This window comes from Neltuma alba, unplaced genomic scaffold, assembly GCF_004799145.2.
Source record: "Neltuma alba isolate B1F8T4 unplaced genomic scaffold, ASM479914v2 tig00011591_pilon, whole genome shotgun sequence".
Lineage (NCBI taxonomy): Eukaryota > Viridiplantae > Streptophyta > Magnoliopsida > Fabales > Fabaceae > Neltuma > Neltuma alba.
In genome coordinates, this window is record NW_021636244.1 from 151,823 (window position 1) to 164,399 (window position 12,577).

The 12,577-nt window shown below is 34.6% G+C and overlaps 1 protein-coding gene across 5 annotated transcripts; it reads left to right on the plus strand.

The window, feature by feature from the left end:
- Positions 1–7,898: 7,898 nt before the first annotated feature.
- LOC114715448 (E3 ubiquitin-protein ligase At1g63170-like) lies at positions 7,899–12,450 on the plus strand. 5 transcript variants are annotated; one of them, XM_028900316.1, is made up of 7 exons: positions 7,899–8,005; positions 8,821–9,659; positions 10,377–10,502; positions 10,583–10,874; positions 11,798–11,927; positions 12,040–12,047; positions 12,188–12,450. In XM_028900316.1, the coding sequence occupies exons 2-7, from the start codon at positions 9,004–9,006 to the stop codon at positions 12,233–12,235; spliced, it is 1,260 nt and encodes a 419-aa protein (XP_028756149.1). In that variant the 5' UTR covers positions 7,899–8,005; positions 8,821–9,003; the 3' UTR covers positions 12,236–12,450. The 5 variants fall into 5 exon arrangements, with proteins under 5 accessions (XP_028756149.1, XP_028756150.1, XP_028756151.1 ...); XM_028900317.1 differs by having other exon boundaries at positions 8,821–8,940; positions 9,023–9,659; positions 12,040–12,450; XM_028900318.1 differs by having other exon boundaries at positions 8,821–8,934; positions 9,023–9,659; positions 12,040–12,450.
- The last annotated feature ends 127 nt before the right edge of the window (positions 12,451–12,577 follow it).

The following is a 12,577-nucleotide window of genomic DNA, read 5'->3' on the forward strand; positions in this document are numbered from 1 at the left end:
TTGGAAATCTTTTCTTGGCATATTTCAAATGCCAAGAAATATTCATTTCTCCCCTCCAAATTAACAATCTCATAATAAATACGATATTGGATAATAATTGAAGTATGATTTAATTGTACTTTAATTTAAAAATCCTAATTAAAATAACCCGACCATAAAGAACGGACCCGAAATCCAACAATAATCTTTAATTACAATCCCAATTGGGAATTATATATAAAACGGATATCCTACTAAAGTACTGCCTTTTGCTATTAAAAATAAAGTTAATGCTCGTTAGCGGCTTTGCATTATGATTCAAGAAACCCTTTCTTTTATTGCAATATATCCTCAAGTGAATTCCAAAAGATGCATTGATCTTTCAGTTTGTATTTAGTTATGTCAGGTTTTGTTGGTCCATGATTGATGCAGTTGGACCAATACGAATATTCAAATCTTATTGCACACCCACATTACATCGTTGATGCATGCATGTATTTGGATGAGAAGTAATAAATAATGATTTGATTAATTAATATTATAATCCCAAGCTCAAATGAATAGCCCAACATTTGTCAGAAACAGAGAATTTAAATAAATCAAATTGCTGGGTGATCCATTGTTGTGTCAAGTACGTATATGGGAGTCAATCAGTTTCTATGATTAATTAATTAAAGGAGACACAGTCTTGTAGTTTTTGTTTGTTGGGGGGGTCTCTAAAGCTGAATTAATTAAGATATTTCAGACTTTAGCACATGCTTCTTACTCATCCCTTAATTAATCACAATTAGTTGGTAATCACAAGGCATAATAAACACATTTACCTAAAAAAATGTGTTTTGTCTACATACACCAATTTCTTCAAGAGTTTATTCCTTTTGCCAATCTTAAAAATGGAAGTGCCTGCTTCCACTATTGGCAAGTTCTAATGCCATATTCATATTGATTCATTAATATAAAATTAAAAACTAGAAAGTGATGAGTCTCATCCGTACATAAAGTTTGATGTGAGGTATATTGTTTATGAATTTTGAATAATAATTGCTTCTATAAATTTGAAATTATATGTATTATAAGAAAAAAAAATAAAAGTAGAATTTCCAAAATATAAAGTGCTTGCAGGCAATAGTCTTTTGGCCTGATATCATGAAGACTCTTTCGTAAATGTTAGTTCTTGAGTTTAATCATATTTATAACCTTACAATCATCAATATAGCTGCCCTTCTAGTGAAATGAAAAGAAAAAATCTTGATGACCTTAATGTCTCAGATTTTAAACCTTTTTTCAAGCAAAAAAGAAAAAGGCAAAAAACACAACTAGCTCCCTGTAAATTGAGGTTGAAAATACTCAAATTTAAATATTAAATAATTGCATAAAAGTTATTATATGCTTGAACTTTTGTTAACACGCTTAAACTTTTATTACTTTCTTGACGCGCGTGAAGGAATTTTAGTCTATTGTCAAATCTTCTCAATTAAGATTCCAGGGGCATGTTGAAAAGAACTTAAAGATCAAACGTCTAAAAGGGTCTCGGCCATATAAATTTTGGATATGGCTAATCTTCAAAATGGTATTTTATTTGATAATTCTACCTAAAAATAATCCATGAAAAGAATCAGCACGCCTTTGGAATCTTTAACAGTAATAAATACGGCATCACTAATTTGATTTGTCATGTGAATTTAAAGACCAAATTTCTTGCCAGTTACCATTATATGAACCCTCATCGATGAGATCGATTGTAAGTTTGTAACACCCACATTTTTGTTTTTTAAGATTTCAAATGAGTTAGGAATGGTTTAAGGACTAGGATTAAGTTTAACTGAACAAAAAATAAGATGAAGTTAGTAAATTAAAAATACAATACAGAGCCAAATAAGTGAGTTTGGGACCCGACAGGTGGGCTTCGGTTAGGACAGAGCACACACGTTCGAGTTGGACAGTTTCAAAACCTGCCAAGATGGAACATGTTTAGAATCAGATAACTATGTTTGTTTCTTTTTTATGATGGTTAGAGTTTTTTTTATATTTGATTAGGAACTTTTCTGCTATGGTAAATTATTTAATTTATATTTTGAGTTTAAGGTACTCTTTGGTAGGAGGAAAATGACAGGAAGAGGAAGGAAAATTTTAATAAGCTCTCTTTAAAAGACTAGAGATATAGGATTTTAAAATTTTAATAAAAAGAAAAAATAATAAAAAAGAGTAATAACAATAATTAAAAGGTTTTAACTCCACTTCTTCAATTTTTTAAATCGAACTCATTAACATTTTTCCTTCCCTCTTCTCCCATCCATTTTCCTCATAGCTACGGGCCCTAATTCTCTGTCATCATGGCGGGATATTTAAATCTATGCTCGCAATCTGTCTTTGGAAATTAGAGTGTTACATCAATCGTTGTGGGGGGCAACGAACAAGGAGAATCTACAAGTAGTGTATAGAAGACACCGAAGAACACAGAAGGGCCATTTTTGCTGCATATGTTGTTGGTAGTATTATACAAGAATTTAATGTCAGAAACTAAAGCAGAAACATATGTGGGCGTAATTGAAGGTGCTTGCTAGGTAAACAAATGGACATAAACAAACCCAACTGCTCCTATCTAAAACAACATAAACAAACCCAACCCCTCCTTCCTAAAACCATAAAAACCGCGTCGTGGTAGTTAGATCGAGTAAGAAAAATTGGGTTAGTATCCTTGTAGTTTGATCTAATTTTTGTTTTAGTTTATATACTACCGGTCCTAATTATAAGAGTTAGTTGACTAATTTGAGGAGATTAAGGAAATAAGTTAAGTTAGTTATTTGTAATAAATAAGTGTTGCGTTTCCTTAAATATCCTTGCTAATCAAATGTATCGGTTAGAACTGTCATCATTAGAAGGACTACCTTGAAAAATATATATAAATATGAGAGACAAAGTGGATTGGGATCTTATATTTAGGACCAAAATAAAAGTCAAACAAAGTCTTATATTAAAAACCAAAGGTAGTAGTTTCAAATCATTGGCTTTGTAGTCCCTATAGTTTCATAGGGATTGAGTTTGAGTTTAAGTATAGAGATCAAAATCAAAATCTGCTAAAAATATAGAGACCACTCGTTAATTAAACTCAAACTAAAAAAAATCATAAAACTATAAAGATCAAAACTAAAATTAAATCAAACTATAAAACTAACAATGATATTAACCCAAAAAAATATTTTTATGTAGTATTAACAGTTTAGACCTGATAATACTTGAATCTAGTATGACAACTAGTAAGTTAATACCAAATACATAGTCACAAGACCATAGATTAGGTAGTTAAGGGAAGAAAATGTTGCTTGCCAACCGAGCATATGTTTCCTGAGGAAGAGACATGGATCCACACCATATATACGTGCAAGACCCACACACACTCACACGTGATCTTCAACGTTGTCTCTCCCATACATACATACACACACACACACACATACATACATACATATATCACATTCATCACTCTTTTCTCTCAACCACTCATTTACATTGTCAAAGATTCGCCCTCATTAGTGTAAGGAATTGAAAGACACGCAGCGGAAAATAACTTTAAAATTTTCAATCCGTTGCCCGAATCTACCGATTGTGTTTAAGTCAAGTAGTAAGAGGTGTTATCTGTGGTATTCGAATCGTTGGTGGCTCGGGGATTCCGACGTTCGAGATTCCGTCCTCACCGTCTCTATTTTGGCCGTTTCTTATCTGCAAACCTTTTGCACTCTCACACACACAAAACCCTAGCTCCTCATATCAAATATATAGGATGCTATCGGTATTATGAAGGACATTGGATTTCGGAATTAATCCTAAATTAGTTCCGAAATTAATACAATATCACATATTGCGTAATCTGATAAGAAATCAATTAAATAAATACGGTTTATATATTAAATCCATCCTACAGATTTAATTCACCTATTTATTTAATTCAAAATAAAGATATGACGGAATTATATTTGATTTATTCTAATAAATCAAATTTGAGATATTATATTATACCTTACCAATTTAAAATGATATAGATTTAATTTATCCTTATAAATCAAATCTTATAAATATATCTTATATCATATAATATATAGATACGCGAATTTATATATATATATACGTCTACCTTAGATTATTCATTGAATCTGGACATATCTTAGATTCAATGAATCTGGACATCATAGCTCGTGTTGGGCTATTTTGTGTGCGACCCTGTAGGCCCATATGAAGTTGACAGTGGGCCATTTACTATAATGACTCACAAGTCGTAAGCGGTCTTTAACAAGACATCACGACTACCCAAATCATATGAGGATCGATGAACGATGTAACCTTTCATACAACCATATCACGTCCCTTTTATCACGCGACATTTTGGTCATGGATGAGGCATGGAGAGTGTCATCCTCCTATTACTGACCGTTACTTTCTCGATCCCTGAGTAGTCTGAGTATAGAAATGGAACTACCTTTCCATTATAGTATGGCCATACATTTCTCAGACTCACTCATCGAGGAGCCCAGTAATATCTCTCTACAAATGTAAGGACAAATTCCACCTTGACCATTCACATTCCTCCATATGAAAAACCACTAAACCTGAACATAGTCTTTATGATCACTCGGTCAAAAGTGACTTTTGACTAGGTCAAAGCTGAGTGTTTCTCATGTAAGAATCCATGATGATCTCAGGTCAAAGGGCATAGTGACATGGTTTGTATATGAGAGAAGCTTATGACTTAACCCATGCAGCTCTCTCATAGCGGGTCGGTCCAACACCTTGTACTTTTACATGTGCCTATGACTTTGATTTATATATCTATACATCTTCAAAGTCATACTGGTCTTATTTCATCTCTGCTCCCACATAGATGACCGACCAGGGACATTTAGGATAAAATCATGAGTTATCCATGGATAGTCATCACAGTAAACATGCAAATAATATGATAATATAATTAAGAAATTCATAAATCAACAATGTTCATAACACAATGATTGGTCTCTAGGGCACAATTTCCAACAATTAGCTCATCTCTTTCTATAATTAGAGTTTATGTTGATGCATTAATCATTTTTTGGGACTAGTGCCTCATCAAGAACTATTATTGTTGTTGTTGTTGTTCAAGAGTTAATGATAGTTTTAAGTCCATCTTACAAGGATTAATTGAGTAATACTACCCCAGTTAGTAAAAAAATTAGTTAAATTAGTCCTTTGTCACAAATGTGTATTGAAATTACCAGTTGGTGGGAAGCTTCTTATTAATATACAATCAATAAGAATATTTTGAAAAAAGAATTATAAATTTGAGAGATAAAATAAATTGGGATCTAATCTCAGGTAACTCTTATATTAAGGATTGAAAGTAGAATTTAGTACCCCTTTAATCTTTTTTATAAGATACTTTTAGTTGAATAACATGGATTAAGGCATATGGAGTTGAAATTAGTTAGAAAGTTTTTATTTTATCAAAAAATTTGTGTAACATTTCAAAAACACTGATATTGTTGTTTAGGGATGTTTTGAGATAGGATGGGCATGAAAGAAATTTAAGATATGGAACAAGTTTATTGATTCATGCAGTTGCAAAATAAAAATTTGAGCCTCATGATAAGTGACTTTCAATAATTTATAATTGAGAATCTTGTATTTATAAATATTTGAAATAAGATTTGGAACTCATTTTTTTTAGTAAAAAATTTTCAAAATGTAATAGAGTAGTTATTACAAAGAGAGTCCCCAAGTTGTAAACCATGTTACCAAGAGAGGGTATTTCCATTTTGTTCAAATACAAAATCAGTAAAAAAAATCTGATTCGAATTCTCAAAACATTAATGGGCCGTATGATGGGCTTGTCATCAGACCCATCAAGCCCAGACTCAATAACATGGGCTTTAGTGGTTCCACAAACCCCGTCCAATTAAATGCTACTCCTATGATCTTAGATATAAGACTCTTTTTGTAGTGTAATTTGCACTACAAAAGAGAGGCTGGAGGAGTATAAAACTATTAACGGGGTATAAAACTCAAAGGTACGTTAACATGGAGATTAGAAGTTACCTATGTTAAAAAAAAAAAAAAGCTATAAAACTCAAAGATACGTTAAGGTGGAGATTGGAGACATTGAATATAAAATGTGGTTACTGTATCAAACTAGCTAATATTCATAGATATTCAGTTCAACATGTTAACATAAGTATGTTGCAAATATATTTATTTCTTTCTTTAAAAAATGGTCACACTGAATATTTGACCTAATGACTCTGTATTGAACGGTACTAATGTAATAATACTTCATAATTGAGGGCATCAATAAATACACGAACTTTAGGTCCCACGCTTGTGATAACGTTAACATGGTTTTGTGGTGATGTGTGACTATTATTATGAGAAGGCTTCCTCGGATGCTCTGGTTGAGGCTACAAACACGAGTGTGACGTGTTCCCAAATTCTTCACTTCCTCCTAATTTTATCTTATGGAGTATGGCCCATCATTCCCCACTTAGTTGTGGCCCACTTTTCCCTTCCGAATTTGGGCCTCATCATGTTGCTGTTAAAACCCGCTTTACATTCGACAGGCCCATTACTTACACACTGTGTGGCCCATTATCAGTCTATATGGGCCAGGAAATCCATATGCACCCATTCATCATCAATCATACAGTATAAAAAGCATTGTGGGACCAACAGGAGTTGGGTTAGCAGGTCAGTCCCTCACAACGTGACGAATTAAGGTTCAAATTCAACAATGTCTCAAATAGAATTGTCTCTAATAGGAAGATACCTATACTTTGACAAAAAAAAAAAGCATTGTGGGCAAACAACTATTTCTTTAAAAGGGAAAAAAAAAAATTAACCAACTATCCAGAATTGGTTCATAACCTACAGAATTTTGAGTTTGAATCTCACTGTTGATATGATGAACTTGTTAGTAGAGATTACAAGACGAGATTAAACCTATGATCTTCCACGTATATTTATAGAAAAGATATACATGTGAAGTAGTTTTGCGTCCTGAGATTTTCCCGCGTGGCCTGGTGCTTACTAAAATTTTACATGAAAACAAACTTGCAAATTCGTCCAGAAGTAAATCTTTATTCATATTTGTTAAATTATATTATTCCTGGTTACTAAAATTCTGTTTTCTTGCAATCTTTTACATTTTATGTGATACAAATTCCGATCCACATTTATTAATACGAGTGGCTGACATTATTGCAGAGTCGAGATCTGAGATTTGGGATTATAATTTATTCTCGTACCATAATCATTTAGATAAAATAATGAAAAATACACTCTTCAAAATATAAGGAAAAATTGTTTAAAAATCTCTTACAAAATTTGTTGCTACGTAGTGTATGCAACTCTGAAAATAGTTTGTATTTAATTTCTTAATAAAGAACATTAAATTTTGTAGCAGGAGATTTTTCAACAATTTTCTCAAATATAAGGGTGTGATGCAATTTTTTGCCCTCTTAATTTATGCCAACACTGCTAAACTATATATCAAAATGTATTTTTTTTGGGGCTGAATATATTAAAATGTATTCAAATAAAATAACTCAGTCACAAAAAATATTTTTGAAAATTTATAAGAGGAAAAATGGTCACGTCTTTCTAGGGGGTGTTTGGATAGAAACCAAACCATGGTTTCAGAAGTGCTTTTACGGATTACGAAGTAAATATGTGGAGGAAGTTACCAAAAGTGCTTCGCGAGAATGCGACATGTTACTGTTAATTGCGAGATCGATTATTGGGACACGATGTGGAACTTTCCACACATCTAACGGTGGGAAATCTTCAACGTCAACGACCCAACACAGTGTCCGTCGCTCTCTCTCTCAGACGCTTTGGCGTAAGCGATAAAAGCAGAAAACTGCTGACGTTCAATTCTGCTTGTCTGTGAGAAATAATTTTTTTTTGGAAGAAAATGAAGCAGAGTTGAGCTTCGAAGTATTCTACACTTCTCTTCACACATCCTTCCCTCTGTTTTCATGGCTAATTTATTCAGCTCAATCAGGTTCAGATTTTCTCCTTCATGATAAATGTCTCTATTTACTTGTGGTAAAATAAAGTGGATAATTTTTGCCTTGGATGTATGGGGGTTTCATGGTTTTTGATCTTCGAACTGTTTTCCTGTCCAGTCTGGGCAGTTTCTTTGGTGTTTAATCGGTTTTGGGGTGTCAGTTGGTTGATGAATTTTGATCACTGTATTGCCCGAGGGAGATAGATGAAATGTTGAATCTACGCCTTGAAATTCGTGTTATCTGGTGAACTTAATTTCTGATTGAGTATGTTTCTGTTAATTTGATACTTTTTTGTTTTCTCCAAGTCACTGTCCTTCTAGAAGCAAGAAGATTTGCTTCTTAATGTCATGTTTATGCTAGTTTAATCGGTGATATTGAGTTCTTCCAAGTTATGAATTTAGGTTATGTTGATTACGTGACTTCCTTTTTAATTTTATTAAGTCGTCTATAACACTCCAACCTTACTTTTCCTCCTCCCTACTTGTTTGAAATTCCCTTGATACCGGAACAAGATCTTCGTGTTGTAACATCGAAAACGAATTATTGTCATGAGGTTGTGGCAATCGTACAGCTGCTACTGTTTTTTTTTCAATTGTTTTTTTGGTCACACAGTTCCATAAGCATTTTCGTTAGTTGGTATTAACAACAATCTGATCAATTTTATGGCTTCAATGCAAAATGAAGAGTAACATTTATTTTCTGTTGCATTCCTAGTTTGAAGATATTGCTAGTTGTTGGAATCAGTTTCTCACCGGTAATGGAATTTTAATATATAAAATTTTGGTTATCTTTATGGTTTCCTGAACAGGATAATAAAAGGTTAATCATTAAGTGCACACAAAGTGCTGCTTGGCATCTTGGTATACATCATTCAGCATATTAGAGCAGAATTATAGATGATCACGAAGCAAAATAGGAGAAGGTGCAGGTCGGAGACCTTGTTACTACCAATCTATGCCTTATTGCCTTTTACTTTGGTTGACTGATTTAGATGGATGTTACCTCTCCAGAACCAAATAGAAACTCCCAAACCGACAGATATCCTTTGCTGATGGAGCAGTCTGAGAGCCACCATCAGCACATAATTGACATCACAAGGAATGGTGATGCTTTATCCAACTCATCTCATGTTGCTCGACTTCCTGAAATACATTTAACGCAGAATGAAGATCAACAGTCCAGTGGTACACGAGACCCTACTAATCAAACATCTTCCTCATCTAGATTAAACTCCAGAAATTCTTCAACTAGAGGCGAGGGATATCGTCATCGAAGAAGGAACCCTTTAAATTCTGGACTATGGATTTCAGTTGAGCTTGTGGCCACTGTGGGTCAGATCATAGCATCTATAGTTGTCTTGTCATTGTCAAGGAATGAAAATCCACAAGCCCCATTATTTGCATGGATTGTGGGTTATACATCTGGTTGTGTTGCCATGCTGCCTATTCTATATTGGCGTTATCGAAGCCATAATCAAAGTAGTGAACAAGATACACCTCAACAATCTCAAGGATCTTCTGGAAGTGATCATCCATTGCCTACGTCATACACAGCTATCTCCAATGCTCATGTTTCAGATGAGGAGAATGGTCATGTGACAGAATCAGCTGCTAGAAGCACTAGGATTCCTGGAGCATTTTTTTCTAGGTATGCCAATTTTTATGTTAGCAGCTGTGGAGCTCATCCCTTTTGTTATTGATGTATCAATTCATGTTTCTAACTTTGGGGTTTATTTTTGGTTTCTAGTTCTTTAATGTGCTTTTGTGAAGGAGGATATCTTGTTCCCTCCTCTTTTATATTGTTTAGTTTCCGTAGTTAAATGTTCCTGCCATGTTGTGACGTATTTTATCTTAATAATATATTATTTGGCGAACATAATAATAGAATTTAGGTTGATTATGTTGTAAATTTTGGTATGTAATATAGTTCGTATTTTGCTGGTGTTACAACAGAGTAAAAAGCTCTTATTAGTCCATTTTTTGCCATCTTTTTACAACACTGATGAGCCCAAAGTGATCAGCTATGCTATAATTCAGATTTGATAATATGAATGATGAGCTCAAACCGGATGAATTGAACTAAGTTTCCTGATATTTAACTGATTCGTGTGGTCAGCTTCAAGCATAAGTACTGGTTAATTCCGCTAAGAAAGCTTAGTGACAACAAGTTGTTGGTCACTTCTGTCCATGTTGAAGCCTAGGACCATATGAAAACCGTTATGATCAGGCACCTCTACCAAAGCCCTTGTCTGTCTTATGTGCTTCTTGAATATACAGTATTTCCTCTTGATTGAATGCTAAATGCAAGCTAATACAAAAGCCTTTATCCCATGTGATTTTATTGTAATTTGCTGCTACATTGCAGGCTTAATGGATTAGTAGATCATTTCAAAATGGCCTTAGATTGCTTCTTTGCAGTTTGGTTTGTTTTGGGCAACGTGTGGATCTTTGGAGGCCACTCTTCTCCTTCGGATGCTCCAAAATTGTATAGGTACTTTAAGACAATACTTTGTACAATTGCACTAATGTTTCAATATCTGATATCTTCAATTATTATGGGCCTCTTTGCAGGTTATGTATTGTGTTTCTTACCTTTAGCTGCATTGGCTATGCTATGCCATTTATCCTTTGTGCAACTATTTGTTGCTGCCTACCTTGCATTATTTCTGTTCTAGGCATTCGGGAGGATTTTTCTCAAACTAGAGGTGCAACAGTAGAGTCTATCAATGCCCTGCCAATTTACAAGTTCAAATTGAAGAAAACTGAAAATAGTGACAATCAGGATGTCAACACAGCTATAGACGAAGGTGGCATCTTTGCTGCGGGGACAGAAAAGGAGCGGGCCATATCTGGAGAAGATGCTGTAAGTTTATATTTTGTTTATGTTGTGAAGGAGAGAAAATAATCAATGAGAAGAACCTAAATTCTGGTACTTAAGGACAGGGCTTTACATCTCTAGCAAGTTAGCAACCTTAGAGCCTGTTTGGTTTGATGGGTTTTGGGCTTGGGAAAGGGAGGAGGAGAGGTGAAGATTACCTTGTTTGCTGTCTGGGAAGCACCGTTCCCAGGAAACCAAAAATTCCCTTAGATGATAGAATCTGGTTTCTTGAGAGGGGTACTGGAATTTTGTCTTCTTGGAAGCCAATTTATTTTTATGGAATTGCCCTTGTATAAAAATTTTCAAGATCGGCCACCACTATTCATGCCTTTATTGTGCTTTCATCAGAAATCTGCTCCACCTCTAACATTGCCCCTTCTCATTCACCATCATCACCTGCGCTGTGCCTCCTCCATCTCCAAGATAAACCTGCTTGTTTTTTGTTCCCCATTGCCCATACCTTCCTCCTCCTTTCCACTTGTTGGCTCACTTTGCATAGCTCCTAAGCATTTTCTGTTCCTTTTCCTATTTCTCTTATTCTGTCATTTGTTTTATGAGATAAAAGTTTATCGTATAATGATGGTATTTAAGTCTCCTCGTTTTTAAAACTCCCATTTTATCACTAAAATATACTGAACAAAAATTATGTCAAAATTCCATTGATTTTTTTCCCCTTGCATACCAAACGTGCTTTTAGAGTTCACATTCCCATTCTCTTCCTTGTTCCCAATCCCGTTCCTTTTCCTGTTCTCATTCCATCAAAATTCGTTTCAGCCTGGCAATCCGGGGCCTATTGATTGACATGCTGCCATAATGTGGGGAATGCCTTGTGTATAAATATAAATTTGGATATATTTTTGTGCAAAATTTATCATAGGTTTTTATGTGACTTCTCATGTTCGCTCCAGGTTTGTTGCATTTGCTTGGCGAAATATGCAGACAATGATGATCTTAGAGAGTTGCCCTGTCTTCATTTCTTCCACGTAGCGTGTGTTGACAAATGGTTGAAGATAAACGCATCGTGTCCTCTTTGTAAAAGTGATGCTGGCAAGATTAGTGGAGGGTCTCCTTCAGCTGGGGACTCCAGTTCGGTTTAGGTGAGGATGTGTGTCTGAGGTCCAAAAGTTGTCTGCAAGGCTGGGTAGCTGAAGTTGGAGCTTTAAAGGTTTTCATCAAACCCCTTTACTCGGGGGAGAAAAAAAAAAGCGTTTGCGTCGAGCATTTGGAGTTTGCTACTTTATGCTTTTCGGAGTGATGTATATGTAACGTGAGAGCTGAAGATAGACGTTTTGATGGTTATGTTCCACGAGCATATGATGTTTTCTTATTCACGTATGGAAGGTTAAGAATGTGCTTCACCTACCTCCTTGCGCTGGTTTCCCTCTGTTTTGACATTCTTGGGAAATATTGTTCTGTAAAAATAGGCTGCATGTCACCTTTCTGATCTGATTCAGTTACTGTTTCTTCGTATGTATATATGTAACGATTTTAATGGAAATGCTTATTTCCATTGAACTTAAAGCCTTTGAAGGGTTTCTGCATTTGGCAATCATCCCCACAATTCTCTGCTGGCAATATTTAATTTTCTCCGCTTTCAGAGAGAGATTAAGGAACACCACAAATCTCAAGTGGGTTCATAGAGGAGCGGAGTCCCTAAATAAATCAAGTGCAAAAAGTACTCCTACTTC

Excerpts from the sequence above, each read along its gene's own strand:
- LOC114715448 (XM_028900314.1), top strand. The coding sequence starts at position 9,004 with ATGGATGTTACCTCTCCAGAACCAAATAGAAACTCCCAAACCGACAGA. Across the intron at positions 9,660-10,376 it reads CCTGGAGCATTTTTTTCTAG|GCTTAATGGATTAGTAGATC; the intron begins GTATGCCAATTT and ends GCTACATTGCAG. Across the intron at positions 10,503-10,582 it reads GATGCTCCAAAATTGTATAG|GTTATGTATTGTGTTTCTTA; the intron begins GTACTTTAAGAC and ends GCCTCTTTGCAG.